An 18,789-nucleotide genomic window follows, 5' to 3' on the forward strand; every position below is an offset into this window, starting at 1 on the left:
GTTGTTTCCACTTTTTGGGTGCTATATCCCATTACATTGGTAAAAAACATTTACAAATATTTGGGAGGATCAGCGGGAAAAATATTAAATTAGGAGTTCTGAAACCTAGATGTTACCTAGATGTAGCTTTGGTAGTAATTCCATACTTATTAAAGGAGAGTTAAAAAAAAATGTTTATTTTTGAGAGAGAAAGAGAGAGGACAGAGCGTGAGCAGGGGAGGGGCAGAGAGAGAGGGAGACACAGAATCCGAAGCAGGCTCCAGGCTCCAAGCTGTCAGCACAGAGCCCTATGCGGGGCTCCAGCTCACAAACTGTGAGATCATGACCTGAGCTGAAGCTGGGTGCTTAACCGATTGAGCCACCCAGGGGCCCCTTCATTAAAGGAGATTTAACTAAAATTCCTTCTACCTTAGTCAATAATTTTATATTTTATCTTTTTCAAGTGTTTGGCCTAAGATCGAAGTCCTGCAGCAGGAGAAACATTAAATCTGGAACTATGAGTTACACATTGCAGCTAAGAAACACAGTAAATATTGTAATCCATTTTTTTTTTAATTTTTTTTTCAACGTTTATTTATTTTTTGGACAGAGAGAGACAGAGCATGAACGGGGGAGGGGCAGAGAGAGAGGGAGACACAGAATCAGAAACAGGCTCCAGGCTCTGAGCCATCAGCCTGACGCGGGGCTCGAACTCACGGACAGCGAGATCGTGACCTGGCTGAAATCGGCCGCTTAACCGACTGCGCCACCCAGGCGCCCCTTGTAATCCATTTTAACCTTAAAATCTTTTTTATTTTTTACTTCGTTTACAATTTGGAGAATACTTTAAAACTCAATTCTACATGCCCCTCTTTGAAGAAAAGATGCTCTCCTTTATACCAGGTGATAAACATTCTGATAATAAACAGAGGTGCCTGGGTAGCAAAGTTCATGAAGCTTCTGATTCTTGATTTCTGCTCAGGCCACCATCTCTCCGGTTTGAGAGATCAAGCGCCATGACTGGCTCTGCACGGAGCCTGCTTGGAATTTTCTCTCTCCCTCTTTCCCCGCCTCTCCTCTTCTCACGCACACACTCTCTCTCTCTCTCTCAGAATAGACAAACATTAGGGGCACCTGGGTGGCTCAGTTGGCTGAACACCTGACTTCGGCTCAGGTCATGATCTTCTGGTCTGTGAGTTCAAGCGCCACATGGGGCTTGCGGTTGTCAGTGGGGTTTCAGGTCCTCTGTCCCCCTCTCTCTGCCCCTCCTCTGCTTGTGCTCTCTCAAAAATAAACATCAAGCAAATAAATATACATTACACATTCTAATAATAAAAAAGAATCTGAAAATTATGGAGTGTACTGGGGAAGTACTTTCGTTTCTCCCTGTTTGTTTCTGGCAGGGAGTGGCCAGTTTCTAAAATCTTGTCATTTATCACTGCAATCAAAAGTTCACTTTGCCTCCCTTATAAAGTCGATCTTTAAGGAGGATTTGAGAATATCCTAGTTGACCATTCTCACATTCTTGAAACCTGGAGGAAGCATCCTTTGACCACTCTTTTGGGTGCAAAAGGATGTGTTTTTCATTCGCGGTGCGGTTGCTGAAGCTTCCAGTAAAAGAATCTGGTAGCTAATTAGCAATCCGCTTACCTAGTAGTGAAAACTGAAATGACTTGGATAACGCGAAGAAAATAACACACAGACATGTACCTCCAGAAATCGCTCTAAAAATATCCGTATTTGGCGAGAGACAACTCCACGCGGGAAAAGTCACAGCCAAGAAAGCGATCCTTCGCCAACTCTGACTCGCGCCTTGGAAACCTGCGCGTGGAGCGTGCAGAGCTCGATTGGCTCCTTGGAAACCGCAGCCCGGCAGGTCTCAGGCAGGCCCCGGGGAAGCGCGCCTGGAGGAGCAGGTGTTCTCAGGCTGCCGTCTGCGCCTGCGCCGGTCCACCGCGCCCTCGTAGTAAGAGAGGCCCGGATGGAGGACGCGGAGACGCGCCGTTGCTATGGCACCTGGGTCCTGGCCGCCGTGGGAGCAGGTGCCGGGGTCTCCCTGGGCTTACTGTCTGTCAGAGCTTAGAAAGAGGAGGAGAGGAGAGCTCCCCCGGCCATCTCTGTGACCCCAGCCGCTGCATCTCACACAGGCAGGAGGGGAACCAGAGGGAGAGAAGGGAAGGATGATGCGGAGATTTTTATGGTGGGAGATATTTATAGAGGGGACGGGGGTCAAACGTCTGGGACGTCTGGGAGGAAAAGTGCTTAGAAGAAGGGAGCGAAGAGCCTTCCTGTGGGCTTCTCATGCGGGCGAGTCCCGGGTCCGGCGAGCCCGAGGGGGAAGCCTGGCAACACCTTGCTTGCTTGGCTTTGTATGAGGGAACCCCCCCCCCCCATTTTTGTCATTTTCTTACCCCGCTCAAAGTTCTCCTCCCCAGGAGAAAAAAAGTCATTCCTGAAATGGTAGCTTCCATGAAGAGGCTCGGGTATTCATTTAGTCGATGGTACCTGGGGACCCTGGATACAAATTAAACTTACCACCTAATGTTTGTAAAATACTACTTAATTGTCATACTTGGTGACAGAGCATGAATTTAAGAATTTTAAAATTCAGTTGAGAAGGAGGCAGCAGGGAGAATGGGCCAGGTGGTCTCATGGTGTTCTTAGGGGTTAGCTTTTGCTTAAGTACTTACTTTGTATTAAAACGGGTTGTCTTTGACGTTCTTTCGATGCTCTTCGATTTTAAACAAGCATGTGTTTAACAGGCTATGAGATAAGGCTGGGGTCAATGAATTAAACTATTTTCGAAGGTCTGAATCCCGAAAGAAAGTTGTCAAAAGCGTATACATATAGACTTAGCTTAGACTCACATTAAAGGATCTGCAGTCACATACTCACAGGGGATTTAGCAGACACCCAGGAGGAAGGAATTAATTTCTGTCTCTTATTACAGTTAACCTATTAAGAGGGTGGTTCTTACTCAAGCCACACAGAGATTTTTACTGCTGATAAACATTGAAATTTAAATGTGGAAACTCACAAGGAGTAAGTGTGAGGGATTCAGTTTGTGTAAAATGTGTTTTTGTTCCAGTATGTTGACTGTGTAGCATATGGCCAGTGCCCTGGGGATGATGATTAAAACAACTGAAGGAGATTGGATATCCTGTGACGCATTTGAAAAAGACTTAAGGGACTTGGTAACAAGAATTTATGATTTACGTTCTTTGTTTACTTGGCAACCAGCCATGAGGTTTTTGAAGAGACAGGAAAAGAACGGCGGTACAAATTTAATGCACCTTCATTTTCTTCTTAGAGTCACTTCAAACTGTGGCTTTTTCTCTTTTCAATTCTTGCATAATAGTACGATTTAATAACACCTAGTATGTTTGATTTTTTCATTTCATTTTTATCGATTATGCTGATCCTATCTGTTAGTTTTAAATTTGAGCTTTCACATGGGTGAAATTCATTGTAAATAAAGCACAGCTACCAAAGTCCTCAGGCAACTATTTGTTTACAAATTCAGAGCTATGTTTATTACAAAATTAAAGGAGAGCACTGGAGAGTTCCATAGAAATTTTATTCTAACAATTAGTTATGTAACCTAAACATCTTCATAAATAAATTCCAAGATCCCTGGTCTGAAAAGAAAGCAGATTATCCTAAGGCACTTGTGACTGTGAAAGACAGTATTGTTCCTATAAGTATTTTGGATCACAGTGAGTTTTAGTGTCTTCTAATCATCCATGGCACCCTTACTTTCAATTAGTAGATAGTTAGGCATAACAGTTGAGGTGAGTTAGCCTGTCTTGCGGCCAGCCAGTGGTAGATAAACTCACTCCAAAGCATTGGTTTGGTTTCCCTAGGTTACCTCAAAATATTATTGCTCTCAGCCTTTGCTTTACAAATTACTGAAACCTTACTTTGAGTTCTTTAAGTAAGTCCGTTCTGTATTCTTAGTTTAAAAGAAATAAGTATCTAGAAGGATTTGGAATCCAACTAATACATTGGAAATAGTTGTAATTACCCAGTTGAATAATTAGATTGAATGATTTGCGTTCATGTACCTAAAACTAACTTCGTCTTGAGAAGAAGGGTACCAATCAATACCAAACACTATGCTAAGGCAGGCGGACATTGAACTGAAACAGACCAGAAGTTGTTTTTTTTTTAAATTTTTTTTTTTAATGTTTATTTATTTTTGAGACAGAGACAGACAGAGCGTGAACAGGGGAGGGGCAGAGAGAGAGGGAGACACAGAATCGGAAGCAGGCTCCAGGCTCTGAGCTGTCAGCACAGAGCCCGACGCGGGGCTCGAACTCACAGACTGTGAGATCATGACCTGAGCCGAAGTCGGACGCTTAACCGACGGAGCCACCCAGGCGCCCCCAGACCAGAAGTTTTTAAGTCTTGGATTTAAAAGGCCCCGATCACTTGTTTTCGATTAAGTTTATCATGATACTGTGCATTTCCTTTTAAATTCTCGTGCTTTTCATGAGTTGGCAGTTATTTGCTAAATTGCAGCTTATAAAAAGTTTAAAAGAAATCTTAGGGGTCCCCCAGCTCAACAGTTTTTGCTAAAGCTCCTTGTCATTGACAGGGAATGAAGCACTTCTAATAGGCTGCTCACTTCTCTTCAGGACAAGTTTGCAATGTAAATTCTGTTTTAAATTGCTGAAATATATCCCTGTTTCCAGCCCTTGACACTAGTTTCACTGTTTGAAGTTAGGCAAGTCCAGTCTTCCTCCAGCCAGCAGCCATTTGGATAATGTAAAGCACATGTCATGACTTTTGTGTTTTCTTTTCTTTAGGATAATATTCCTAAGGCATTCCTCAGGGTCTGGTTTTCAGGCATTACTCTCATGGCCTCCCTTCTTCCCTTCCTTCTCTTTTATGCCTCTTCCTCCTGGTTTGCTAGCCTCTGAATGTGTTCCAGCTTGTCTTTTGTCCTTTACAGTGCAGCCCAGGAAACTGGAGAGGGTGCTTCACGCTTCTGTGTGTCTCACCCATAGTCTCAGGCTTGCAGTTGATGTATATGTTGGGTGTCCCCATCATCCTTTTAACTCACTGGAACCTACTGTTCAGTAAAACCTATTAAAATGTTTTTCACACACAGTATTGAAAAGCCTCACCTCTTCACTTAGCTAGTGCTTGTGCAACTAGTGGGAAGGTGCTCTCCCACATGCTTTTTTGGGCACTGTTGGAAGGAAAATCATGTATATCTCATCTCCCTTTAGTAAAATTGGCACGAGGTTAGGTGATCGAGTCAAAGGTTCACAGATAGTAAAGTGAAGCCAGTGGCCGAAACGAAGCTTGTGGGTAGTTTATTAATTCAGACAAAATCTCTCTCATTTTAGATCCTAAAGAAATATGTTCTTGACATCGGTACTTTCTGCCTCCAGAAAGGGTTTTAGGCAACTTAGTCTTGCTACAGGCACAAGAGATGGCTCATAGGTATAGAAACAGGTATACAAACAGGGTCCCAGGTGTTTGGGACCCTGAAGATGAGATTTCTATAGTTCTTTTGAAACTGGACCTAAAATTCTAGTACATTTAGAGAGCACTGCTCTTTCTGTTTTTGTTTAATAGTGGAAAATGTGCAGATGATTGTTATATATTTCTACATTTATGACAATTAGATCTACATGAACAGTTTTCCCTCAACCCTGTTTTTTGAACAGATAATCGGACATCAGACTGACCCCTTTTCCCTCCTTCCAGATTCTTCTTCAGGAACACATTATGTTCAGGTCACCCTGGACAATTTCATGCACTTCCATGTTTGTTTGCTCTTTCTCGTGCTGTTCTCTTTGTCTGAAATAACTAGTAACCTCTTGTACTCAGTATTCAAAGCCCATCTCAGCTTTCCTTGGTATTTCTAATTTTAGACTGAGTTCATTGCTTTTTTATTCCGCCTTCCATAATTCTTTACTTTTTTATTTTTGTTTTTATCTACTTTTTTTTTTTTTTTTTTAAATTTCTGGGTTTTGTTTGTGTTTGTGTTCTGTACCATACCGGAAACACCTCAGGGGCATAGGTCTGTTTTATAATCTTTATGGGAATGTATATAGGAATATTGTAGGTGTTCAACAAAGTTTCATCAAAACTGTACATATATACACATATATATGGTATGTTCACATGCATATGCAGACACATAGGTGAAGATTTATTTGCTGCTTTTGTTTGAAAAATTATAGACAAAACTATATAGCAGGGCTAGGAACTGACCTCAATTTGTAGATAACTTGAGCTTTGTTCTCTTAAAAATGACTTAATTTATACACCATTTTCATAAACATTAACTTTCACCTGACCTATTTATTTATCACTGTTACTGGATAGTATTAGACATCACATTTGTTTTGCTTTTTTTTTTTTAATGAAAAATATATTTCATAGAGTTTAAAACAGTTTGACTTCTGTGGAAATTAACATCTACTGTCGTTGAAAATCAAATGTTACTTAATTGAAAGCTCTCAGATCACAAATTATAACCGTGCCCTATAAACTAGTAGAAGGATTAAAAAATTGAGGATAGGCAGTGATATTCAGGTTTCCTCCACATTTGAAAGTTTGCTTTACGCTTCTCTTTGACAAAAGACCTACATTTGTACCTGTTTTTGTTCACTGAATGAAATCTGAAGAGGATTTTTGCTTTTATGAAACTGTAATTGCTTCTTTGCTTTATGCCATGTTGGCTTTCCTTGGAATACTCTGCTTTCAGAGAGCTGAGGAAACCTGTATTTGTTTTCATTTGAACGTTAGACAACGTTAATGAGTATGACTTAAAAGCTGAGTCATCTGCTCTGACCTGGGCAAGGAGTTTTAACGATTGGCAGGGGATGTGGAAAATCCTTCTCTAAGCCTCAGATAGTCTTCTTATCCCCCTTTTTTTAGGCTCCTTGTAAGTGAGGGTTTCAGGAATTGGGTGGAGGGGGGTGGTTTTTAGAGTGGTACATCTAGAAAATGTCTGGCCATCGAAGGCCTCTCTTTCAGGGTATACAGATATATGTTTATTCTGAACGTTCCATGCTTTGTGTTTCTATGTGTTGGTTAGTCTATTACATTAATCTCCATACTCCACTCTACCCCTAAAGTGGACATAACATATACCTTATCTTTTTAAATCTTACAGCATTATTCTATAACAAACAGAAAATGGATGAAAATAAAGATGTGGACTCAAAAGAAAGTGGAGAATATGAAGATGACTTTGAAAAGGACCTGGAATGGTTAATTAATGAAAAAGAAAAAGGTGGTGCCAGCATAATAGAGGTATATATAAATTGCCAAAAGCATTCATAATAATTACATTAACAAAGTGCTTTGTAATTCTTCAAGAGTTTTGCATATACTATGTCATCTAAACCTCCCCAAATTCCTTTGATATATATAGAACAAGTATCATTATTTCTACCTTAGAGATGAGAAAATTGAGACATTAAGAGTTTATATGTTGTATCCTAAGGTGAGAGATGAGAGAACAGGGATTAAGTTAGCATTTAATAAAGTTTAAATTATAATTAAAAATAGGAGTGCCTGGGTGGCTCAGTCCATTGAGCTTCTGACTTCGGCTCAGGTCATGGTCTCACAGTTTGTGAGTTTGAGCCCCGCATCCGGCTCTGTGCTGACATCTCAGAGCCTAGAGCCTGCTAAAGATTCTGTGTCCCTCTGTCTCTGCCCCTCCCTCACTCATGCTCTGTCTCTCTCTCTCAAAAATAAGTAAACATTTAAAAAACTTAAATTATAATTAAAAATTATAATTTATATAATATAAATAAATATGATTTACTGCATCAAAAATAAAAACAAGTACAATTTCTACTTTATATAAACTTGGATAAAATCATGGGGTTATACTTTTAATATAAATGAAAATAAAGCAAATCCTCAAAAACATGGTCTTTTGGCTAACATTTGAAACCTTAAGACTGAATTAGCCCTTCAGGAGAATGTATATAGAGGAAAAGCGTAGAGAGTCAAAACTGAACCATAGGAATACCTTTAGGAAAAAGTGGACCCATTAAACATGATCATACAGGTAGGAGGGAAATCCAGGAAAATGAACCTGTTCCTGGATCATGGATGGATATATATATATATATATATATATATATATATATATATATATATATAGTGTGTATGTGTATCTATATGTAATTTGTGGGTACATGTTTATATATATTCATATATGTATATATTCATATGTATATATGTATGAAATTAACGTCAATAAATAGGTAATGAAGAAAAGATGTAAGACTGCTATAAGAATAGGTGACTTTAGAGGGACAACGACCTAAGTAATTGTGACAGAAGTCAGATTTAAGGTTAAGGGAAAGAATATGAGAAAAAGAAGACTGGCAGTTTTACATCACAGACTTCTCTTAGTTGCATTTTGCTTTCTTATGCAATGGAGAGGACAAATGGGATAATATTTGAAAAAGGCAACAGAGTGAAAAGTAAAGGTTTTTCTGAGATGGCCTTTAAGTGGGAGTTCGATGCATCTTTAACAGAAAAATAGTAAGATTGAGTAGAGGCAGAGATACCCCAGAGTGGTCAGTTTGAACCAAAGTCTCATGACTGGAGGGGTGTGAGATCCAAAGCACAGAGTGCTAGAATTAGAGAAGTGAAGATGATGCTTCATTGTTTCATTTCTTTCTTCATTCAGAAAATATTAATAATCACCCACCATGTATCCGAGGCTATTGTGGGTGCTGGGGAAATGGCAGCTTCAAAACAAAGGGCTCTCATCCATCTTCCTCATTTTTGTGGGTGATTATAATCACTTCCTCCTCTGAGGCTGGCAGGAAAAATGGATGACAGAGATAGAGACTGGGATGAGGGCTGGGGGGTGTGAAAAGTGACAGTTTTATTGCACTGAATTTTTTGGTTATTTTGGCTTCTTTTGCAGTGGGTTTTAAAAAATGAAAACCAAAGAATAATTAGGAAACAGATACTGTCAGAATGAACTAGAAAATCAAATACGGCTTAAAAAAAAACCAATTACAATGCAGAAATCTTAGTTTACTTGGTTGTTAGACATTTTAATGGGCCAGGTTTATTTGCTTATCAGACATCTGGCAACGCTGTGCGGGTTAGGAAGAGATGGCTATCAGAAAAGATGACCTTTAAGCATGTAAAAGCGGAAGGGGATTTTACGAGGTTGAAGAGAGCAGCAAGTAGTAATTCCCATAGAATTGTTTCAGGAGGGAGAGAATTGTCTGAGAAAAAGGAAAAAAATATCGTAGGGGAAAAGAGTTTCTGTTTGGTTGGTGAATATGCATGTATGTGGAAAAGATGTTAGATAAGAAGCCTTTAATTAGAAACAGGTGTAGAGCAGGGTTTTGTGATGTGATAATATTGATCTATGGTTCATGTGGAATTACGCTTTTTTAATATAAAACTGAATTTATGATGGTGTTTAGCATAGACTGTTGGAGCCTCAGAGGATAGTTGAGGAGGGAAAATGTCATCCGTAGATAAAAATTGACTGGAATTTGGATATGGATTCTGCAGAAAATGGCACCAATGATAATCTGAAAAGATTGTAAGAAGCTCAGAGTGATTAGAACTCAACTAAAGGCTGATATTGTAATGGTCCTGGGGAGAAAGATAGTTTTTTGAAGAATAGAAATATTATAAGGAGAAAACACTTAACAAAATTTTCTTCTGAAAATTTAAAGTGAGGAAGATTTTATAGAGGAACCATAGTAACATAATAATGTACTGTTTGTAGTTACCCTTTCATTAATTAGCATACAATTTTTGAAAATATTAACCTAGCCCCTAGCAACATCAAATTCAGATTTAGCATTAAATTTTTCCTAAAGTGCTATTGTCACATGTATTTCCCTTGGGATGCTCATAAATATGAATTCAAATATTATGAGCACAGTGTAAATAAGAAGCATGTAAATTTTCCCATTCATAAAATATATTGCATGATTATGAAACTTCATTTTGGATTATCTACATATAAATGGACAAAGAGTCTCAATTTTTACTGAAAAAGAGAACCTTATATATATTTTTTTAGATGGCTTGTGGAAATGAAGAGAATATTAACCGAGAATTAAAAGACCATGAAACAGAAACAGAACACACTGAACAGAATTCTGATCCTGACAAATCTTTGAAGGATGAAGTTTCACCAAGAAGAAATGACTTCATTTCTGTACCGAGTATTCAACCTTTGGATCCCATATCAGATTCAGATAGTGAAAACTCTTTCCAGGAATCCAAAGTAGAAAGCCAGAGAGCCCTGGAGGAGGAAGAGGATGAGGAAGTAAGGAGATATATTATGGAAAAAATTATACAAGCCAACAAGATTCTACAGAATCAAGAACCTGTGAATGATAAAAGGGAACGGAAGCTTAAGTTCAAAGACAAATTAGTTGATCTGGAAGTTCCTCCACTGGAAGACACTGATACTTACAAAAATTATGTTGAAAAAGAAAGTAGTATGTCTGGAAAACTCTCACAGTTATGTATTTCCAAGGAATTTGGACAAGAAAATGTGCTCGTGTCACTAACTGATGGAAATTGTGAAGAGAACAAGGATAGGAAAATTCTAGTCGAGAGAGATGGAAAGTTTGAACTTCTGAATTTACAAGACATTGAGAGTCCGGGGGTTTTGCCCCCCATTAATACTAATAGTACAGAAAACGAGCCTCACCAGTTGTCATCCAGATCTTCCAACTCAAATGTCAATGGTGTCAAGAAAGAAGAGCCGATAGCAAAGATTCATGCTGTTGCTCATTCATCAACAGAAGAGCCACTGGCTTATATCCCTCAGCCACCAGCCAACCCCAAGACTCGTCCAAGTTCTGCTGCCAACTCAGATCGAAGTAAGGGGAATGGGAAACCTAATCACAGGACACAGTCTGCAAATACACCTCCAGTGACCTCAACATATTGTCTTTCCTCTCGACAGAAAGAACTGCAAAAACAGCTAGAACAAAAGAGAGAAAAGCTAAAGAGAGAGGTGAGCACATAAGCGGGCATCATATTGAAAGCGGGATGTATTTTCATGTTTTATAAATGTAGTGGTACTTGAAATAGTTCCTCAAAGTATTGGGTAGATTTGCTTGCTTGTTTTGTTTTTCTATTGTTAGATTAAGTGGTTAAATATTAAGAGTGCAGATTATGGGGTAAACACCATGATTATCTTGGTCCTTTCTTGGAGGGATCACAGGGCCTAGTAATGAATGACTTGTGTTAGAGACCGAGGTCTCAGTGATGACATCATCTGATCCTTTCATTTTAAAGATGAGGCTCAGAGAAGTGGCTGCTGAGAGTAATTTTGATGTGAGCAGGTGAAAATCAGGTGTCCTGTGGAAAAATGAAGGCACAAATTTGTTGGGGTTTAGGAGGCAGCAGGTAGATTTGGATTATAATTCTCTGACTTATGTGTGTATGTGTTTTCACATATTCTTCCATGCCTATAATTCCTTGATTTCAGAAATTTTAGTTTTAGATGAATAGAGCCTAATAACCTTAACAAAGTATTTCCAAAATGCCATATGGAATCCAAGATGATGATGATGGTGATGGTGATGGTGGTTTTGTGCTGTCGATTAAGAAGAGGCTGTGAAGTAACCAAAGCATTTATTTGGGGTCTTAAGGATTGCAATCCAGGAGGCAGAGTGTCGACCTAAATCAAAAGTGTGCTCTGAATAGTGAGCTAGTGAGCTGGGAGTGCAGGCCTATAAAGGCAAAAAGCACAAGCTTACATAGCTTGTTTTGAAAGAATTATGATTGGTGATGGCAGAATTTAAGCTGACTAGCTAATACACATAGGCTGTTTAGCCAACAGGTTACAATTTCCATCCAAAGTACAAGAATGTGTCTCACCAGGTTGGTCAGGGTTGCAGTTGACAAGTTGCAATTGACAAAAATCGAAAGATCATGGTGGGCTGAGAATTGAAACAGGAGACTTGAAATAGGAGACAGTGCGTAGGCCCCACTTCCTCAATGTTCTTTCAACTCTATTTTCAGTGATTGTCTTAGCAATGCTTACTTCGTTTTGAATCTTCCTTCACATTTCCCCCTTCTGATCAAGATCTTTCTGGCAGAAAAACATCAGTGACAGATTTTTGTGATCATGTAGTCCTATTTCATTATTGGAGTGGTTGGCAACCTGCAACTTGCTCTGGGCCCCTCATGTCCCTTGGAGGGTGAAATCTCATAGTGGTTGTTACTTGATGTGTTCTATAAGCATGCGAGGTGAGGGTTTTCCAGCCACATCTGAGTAACAAGGAGGTTTGAGGAAATAAGACCTAGAAGTCAATTAGATTCTCCTTTCTTTCAGTCAAAGGGTACATCTGGTGAATAGTTTTGAGTCTTTGAACAAAGATTATCTGAGTTCTGACAGGATTTGAAACATTGGCTGTGAAAAGCATTGACAGTGGGATAATAATGAGTATAGAACAAATTAAAACAGTGATAAGATAACTTGTAGCCCAGGTCCCAATTCTGATCAGGAGTTAGCTAAAAATATCTGAGACTCTGAAATCTAACCAACCAGAGGTTTTAGAGGATGGGATTCCCCTTAGAGATTTAGCAAGCTTAAAAATCTTAGCAGTTTTGAATTCCAAGCGACGGGAAGTACCCATGTACAGCAAGAAGTGTTAGTGATGGCAGACTCTACCTTGGGTCCCAAGTAAATAACCTAATGCTATGCTATTATTGAGGACAACATGAGATAGAGTATCCAAAGACTTGCCCTGGCTCTAATAGCTCAGGCAGTGAACCTGGCAATTCTGCTGATGGTTCAAGAAAGATTTCCAATCATGTACTCATTCCAAGCCAGCAACTGAAGATCCTCCCAAATTGGGCCCCTTTACTGAAGTTCTTCTCTCCTGGGAGACCATAGCCTTGGGAACGCCCCCAACTGTTATCTTTTTATTTGGAGGGGTTGTCATCTGGATAATTATCTTCTTTCAGTTTTTTTTTAGCGGGGAGACTCCTTTTAGTTCTATGATTAGTTCCTGTATGGTTATCCTTTAGTAATTAACTTAAGGACAGAAGAAAGAGAAGTTAGATATCCCAGGTGGCATTGCTTTGCTATTCTCCAGCTGTCTAGGCAAGCAGATGTCCAAGATTGTCCCCTGTAAGTGCAGACGAATGTGTGTCCTGTAGGGGTGCAAAGCATCTCTGCTTAGAACTGGTTATGGACTCATTTATCGGTATAGAGGGCATGATAGGAGAAAACCGGGGATCTGTTTTATTTGAGCAGACGAAAGGAGGGTGGCTGTGTGTTTCACATCTTAGCTGAAAGAATCTTTTGTAAGAGGGGGGTCTTGCAGCTACGAGTGTCTGTTGGGGAACACTTGTTATTTGTGCCTTGGCATGTCTGCAAGAGCCAAATATAGGAGGCACTTTAGTGCTAAAGTGCCTGCTACAAGGATTGTTCCAAATATTTCATGGCCATGAGGCATTAGGAAGAGTCTCTTGTGAGATATACAGGCCTGGTCGTGACTCTTGGGAAAGCTGTCTGTCTATCTCAGGTGCCATCTGCTTCTCACCCAGATTGTTGATTTTGAGTGGGTCTGGATATTTTTAGTTTGAGATCTCTTGTGGTTGGGGATGTCCAGTCAGGAGAGGATGCCTTTTTTTTTTTTAAATAAGAACTGTGAACCCATGGGTCAACGACTTTAAGTTTAGCAGCCTGGGGGTTAGTTAACAAATGCTTGATGTGGCCCTTCCCAGTGAGGTTGGAGGGCATCCTTGTGTGGGTGACATTTCCAGGAAGCAAATGTCCAGGTGGGAGATCATGATGTTGAAGATGTTTGTCACCCAGAAGTGTGCTGGGAAAAGATTGCTGTATGAGCTCGGTATTAGTTTCAAGTACCTTGATAAGATCTTTGCAATAGATTAGTGGATTTCCTTTCAGTAGTAGGCCATCCTCATAGGTGTTCTGGTAATGATTTCAAAGGGAGATAATTAGTGTTTACCAAATAGAGTGGATCTGAGGTTAAATAATTTGAAGGGGAGGGCTTTAGACCAAAGCAGACTGAAAGACTCAGTAAGATTTGCCAGTTGGGGGGTCTTAATTATTCCATTTGTTTTTTCTACAGTGGCAGAGTATTGGGGATGATATGTGCAATGAAAATGTTGTAATATTGGCCAGATGTGGCAAATGGCCTATGATATTTGTTTTGTGAAATAGCTCCCTCAGTCACTGTGAGGTTCCGAGGGTATGCCTCAGTTTGGACTTATTTTCTCCAATAATATTTACCATGGAACTGAGGCCATAGTTCCATGACTAGGAAAGGCTCTTGCACAGTGAGAAAACATACAAGCCATTACTAGAACATATTTGTGTCCTTGAGATGGTGGCAGCTAGATAAAATTCAACTGCCATATTTCAAAGGGCCCAGAGGGTAAGAGATGTCTCTGTCATCAGAAGGTAAGGGTTTAGAAGGCAGGATTTAGAGAATGATAGTTTGAAATGATGACATTTGGGGGAGACAGCAAGAGGGTTTCATAAAAGGTTAATCTACTGGAGGACAGATGCTAAGTATAATGAATATCATTCTCATTATAATGGCATTTGCAGTGGGGGTTGCTTATTTTTATGACATACATTTTATTTTTTATTTTTTTATTTTTTTAAACTTTATTTATGTTGAGAGAGGTGGGAGAGGGAGAGGCAGAGAGAGAGGGAAAGAGAGAATCATAAGCAGGTAGGTGAAGCCTGACACGGGGGCTCAATCTCAAGAACCATGACATCATGACCTGAGCCGAAATCAAGAGTCAGATGCTTAATTGACTTAGCCGCCCAGGTGCCCCTATGACATACATTTTATTTTTTATTTATCAAAAAAAATTTTTAATGTTTATTTATTTTTGAGAGATAGAGCACAAGCAGGGGAGGGGCAGAGAGAGAGACAGAAGGAGACACAGAATCTGAAGCAGGCTCCAGGCTCTGAACTGTCAGCACAGAACCTGACACAGGCTCGAACCCACAAACTGCAAGACGCTTAACCAACTGAGGTACCCAGGCGCCTCTGTCATGCATTTTAAAATGATGACTGATAACATTGTATCAGGAAATAATCAGATTTCTAGGGATTTCACACAGTATTTGGAACACTGTACAGATGTTACATAAAGAAAGTTTAATATTATTTCTTATTTGACAATGCTTCCCATGTGATTTAACATATCAAATAAACCTAATAGGTCCTACGGAATTTTCCAGATCAAAAAGACTTCATTTAGAAGTTGATTTGGGGGAGTTTGTAAAAAATATCAAAACGTTTGGACACTTGACCCAATAGGATAACAGAAAATTATAAAACAATACTTCATTATCCATTTACCTAAATTATCAGGGACAAATACAGAAGATTACAGTTAGCTACAAAAGCCTTAGCTGGTCTTAACAGAGAAGAAGACTCAGCTTTCCCAAGTCATCAAAGACGTGATAAAGACAAAACATAGACTCTGTTTCCTAGGCAGATTACATTAAAAGTAAAGAAACTTTGGGTACAATCTCTTATGAAGGGCAGGCCAACAATCTGAGAAAATTTTGTCCTTTCAACAGAGAAAACCAAAATTTTGCACTAGTGTACTTTGGATGTCGAAACTGAAGTTTAGATACATTAATTTTAACCTTGGCCAGCTTGATTACACATGAAATTCCTTTTCCAAGACTTCTTTCCTATGAACCTTCTACAACTTTCTGTGTCTCTTTTAGTTTGTCTCTTTTTATTTCTCTTTCTGAAATAATCAGCTCTATGACAAAATCAGTTTCATTTCCCTCAACAAAATTCATTTCTTCCCCAAAAAGTGTGTTCTTTTACCAAAAACACACACTCTACTTTTCCTCTCTTACTTTCCATATACAGTCATTTTCTTACATCCTTGTTGAATTTTAGTAGCTTTACTTTCAAAAATACTAAATAGAATGTTTAACCCTTAGAATCTTAATTCCTAGTGAAAACTAAGAAACCATTGTGGACTGGCACATTTATAAATATGTTTCATCATTTCATAATTTTTATGTCACTTTTTTTAAGTTTATTTATTTTGAGAGAGAGAGAGAGAACGAGGGAGGGACAGAAAGAGAGAGAATCCCAAGCAGGCTCCACACTGCCAGCACGGGGCCCGACAAGGAGCTTGAACTCCCAAACCCTGAGATCATGACCTGAGCTGAAGTCAAGAGTCAGACACATAACCAACTGAGCCACCGAGGCACCCCTCATCATTCCATAGTTTCTAGAAGTATAATCCCCCTCCTAGTCATTTAAATTTTTTTTGCATAGGTTTGTTTATTAAATAGACCTAAATATTATATATCTTTGTCTTTCTGTAAAAAAAATTTAAAAGCCAAAACTAAATAAACTTAGGTTTAGCAATCAATATTTCAGTATGTTATGCTATATATTTTGAAATGATTTAGGTGGTTAATGAACATTTGTTATCTAGTTTAATTCAGCATAAATTTTGATCTCCTTTAAATTTACTTAGATTGCTTGCTTTTAGTAATTATACTTGGATTAAAACGCTAAACAGCTAATCATCATCTTAAGCTATTTCTTTTCTTGACAGATTTTGAAACAGAAATAGCATGAGCTTTTATGACTAGTAAACCCAGGTAGAAAAAGTTGTGTATCTCCATTGCCTCATCGTGATGCTGATAACCCTGAAAACATTCCTGTTTTTACTAAACCAGCAAACATAAACTTGCATTTTTTGCTTTTATTTTCTTACTAAAGTTTTAATTCAAATTCCAGTTAGTTAGCATACAGTGTAATATTAGTTTCAGGTATACAGTGTAGAGATTTAACACTTCCATAAAACATTTAGGGCTCATCACAAGTCTACTCCTCAGTCTCCATCACCTGTATCATCCAGTTCTCCACTCACCTCCCCTCTGGTAACCAGCAGTTTGTTCTCCATTAAACTAGCATTTATTTATCAAGGATTGTCTCAGATCATGTGAACTTGAGAAAGATTTGGGTTAGTGGTTTTTGTATTTCTGGGAATTTTTTGACTACTTAATTTATGGAAGCACTTCATTGTTTTTAATCCAATTAAATGGACCTTGTTCATAAATTAACTTTGACAGTGCCATCAGAGCTAGAAAATGTCACATCACTGTCACATACATATGTAGACATATGTAACATATAGGTAGCTATAGACAGAAACCTTATGGTTTCATTTTAAAATTTATACCGTGATTCAGGCATGATTCAAGCTCTTCTCAAAAGAATAGCGGATCCGAATTGTGTTTCTGGCAGATGAACTATCTTACGTTAGGTTAACTAACTAACCTAACGTAAGTTAGTTAACCCAAGTTACCTGCTAAGTTAATCGGAGTTAACCGCTCAGATGACCAAAGTCTTTTACTAAGGATTTTTATTTGTGTGCTGTGAAGATCCTTATAGAGCTGTCCCCGGAATTCTGGCAAGAAAATTGGAATGAGGAAGTGGAGGAGGGTACACACATGGTACAGGGGGAAGGAGGAAGATGGCCCCAGAGGCAGGTCCTTGGTGGAAGAGGGCTGTTGCACGCCCAGAGGCAAAGCAGGAGGAAGGGAACGAGACGGTGCCTGAGACAGAGAGGACGGGTCTTTTTAAAGTTGTCTGTTTGCTTCAGTTAGTTTAGAAATGGCATTTTGTAAAGACGAGATTTTTAAAATCCTGACTATGTTTGAAACCCCCCAGGTACCAACTGAAATAGGCATCCCATTTGGTTGTCTTTATAAGCCTTTTCCAATTGTGCACGCAAGTAAACTAGCTGTAGGACGTCAAAAGTGTCCATTTTGACCAATGAAGTTTTAAATCATCTTGGGTAATTTGATCCAATGGGGCAAAAATTCACAGCAAGAAAGACCATATTCCTTAACATAAATACTGCAGGAGTTACAATAGGGGGCTGAATATTAGAAGCTCCTTAGAAGAATTATTTCCCAGGGCGCCTGGGTGGCTCACTTGGTTGGGTAGCCGACTACGGCTCAGGTCGTGATCTCGCGGTCTGTGAGTTCGAGCCCCGCGTCGGGCTCTGTGCTGACAGCTCAGAGCCTGAAGCCTACTTCGGATTCTGTGCCTCCCTCTCTTTCTGCCCCTTCCCTGCTTGGTCTCTGTCTCTCTCTCTCTCTCTCAAAAATAATAAACATTAAAAAAAAATTATTTCCCATAATTGAGTGCTTACCAAGAACCTGAAACCCAAATATTCCATTCAGAATGAGTGAAGATGGAATCCTCCCCTCAAAAATGAGTGAGGACAGAAGCAAGCAACAGAGGACATCCAATTAAAGGCCTGAACCTTGACCAAGATGGGAGGTTCAGGACCAAGAGGATTTATCACTGTGACTTGAAGCCACCAAGGATATGTAGGAGTGCAATGGACTCTTGGTACCTGACTCAAATCCACGGCAACACTGGAGACAGAGGTCGGGTACTTGAGATCCTACCAGCTATGCCCAGTAATGTTGATGAAGAAGAGGCTGTGAAGCAACCGGAGCGTTTATTTGGAGTTTTGGGGATTGCAATCCGGGAAACACAGGTCAACCAAAATTGACAGTGCTTTGAATTATGAGTGGGGAGTGCAGGCTTATAAAGACAAAACCCACAGGGGCGCCTGGGTGGCGCAGTCGGTTAAGCGTCCGACTTCAACCAGGTCACGATCTCACGGTCCGTGAGTTCGAGCCCCGCGTCAGGCTCTGGGCCGATGGCTCGGAGCCTGGAGCCTGTTTCCGATTCTGTGTCTCCCTCTCTCTCTGCCCCTCCCCCGTTCATGCTCTGTCTCTCTCTGTCCCAAAAATAAATAAACGTTGAAAAAAAAAATTAAAAA

The 18,789-nt window shown here is 39.6% G+C and overlaps 1 protein-coding gene and 1 long non-coding RNA gene across 6 annotated transcripts in view; one reads left to right on the plus strand and one right to left on the minus strand.

Annotated features, from left to right (window-relative positions):
* The window catches only part of LOC147572710 (uncharacterized), a 44,442-nt gene extending 42,765 nt beyond the window's left edge, over window positions 1-1,677 (minus strand). Inside the window, exon 1 of the long non-coding RNA XR_015245977.1 lies at window positions 1,114-1,677. This is a non-coding gene — a long non-coding RNA (uncharacterized LOC147572710). The remainder of the gene's footprint in view (window positions 1-1,113) is intronic.
* A 219-nt stretch (window positions 1,678-1,896) lies between these two features.
* The window catches only part of CCDC181 (coiled-coil domain containing 181), a 32,538-nt gene continuing 15,645 nt past the window's right edge, over window positions 1,897-18,789 (plus strand). The window contains exons 1-3 of one of the 5 annotated variants that reach the window (XM_086693696.1): window positions 1,897-2,021; window positions 7,115-7,254; window positions 10,019-10,966. In XM_086693696.1, coding sequence (XP_086549822.1) covers window positions 1,961-2,021; window positions 7,115-7,254; window positions 10,019-10,966 — 1,149 coding nt within the window. In that variant the 5' untranslated portion in view covers window positions 1,897-1,960. Of the gene's footprint in view, window positions 2,180-7,114; window positions 7,255-10,018; window positions 10,967-18,789 lie in introns of all 5 variants that reach the window. The other 4 variants (XM_025926305.2, XM_086693694.1, XM_086693695.1 and 1 more) reach the window with 4 other exon arrangements.

The sequence above is a fragment of the Puma concolor genome, chromosome E4 (assembly GCF_028749965.1).
Source record: "Puma concolor isolate L17-30 chromosome E4, mPumCon1.1.hap2, whole genome shotgun sequence".
NCBI classification, from domain to species: domain Eukaryota; kingdom Metazoa; phylum Chordata; class Mammalia; order Carnivora; family Felidae; genus Puma; species Puma concolor.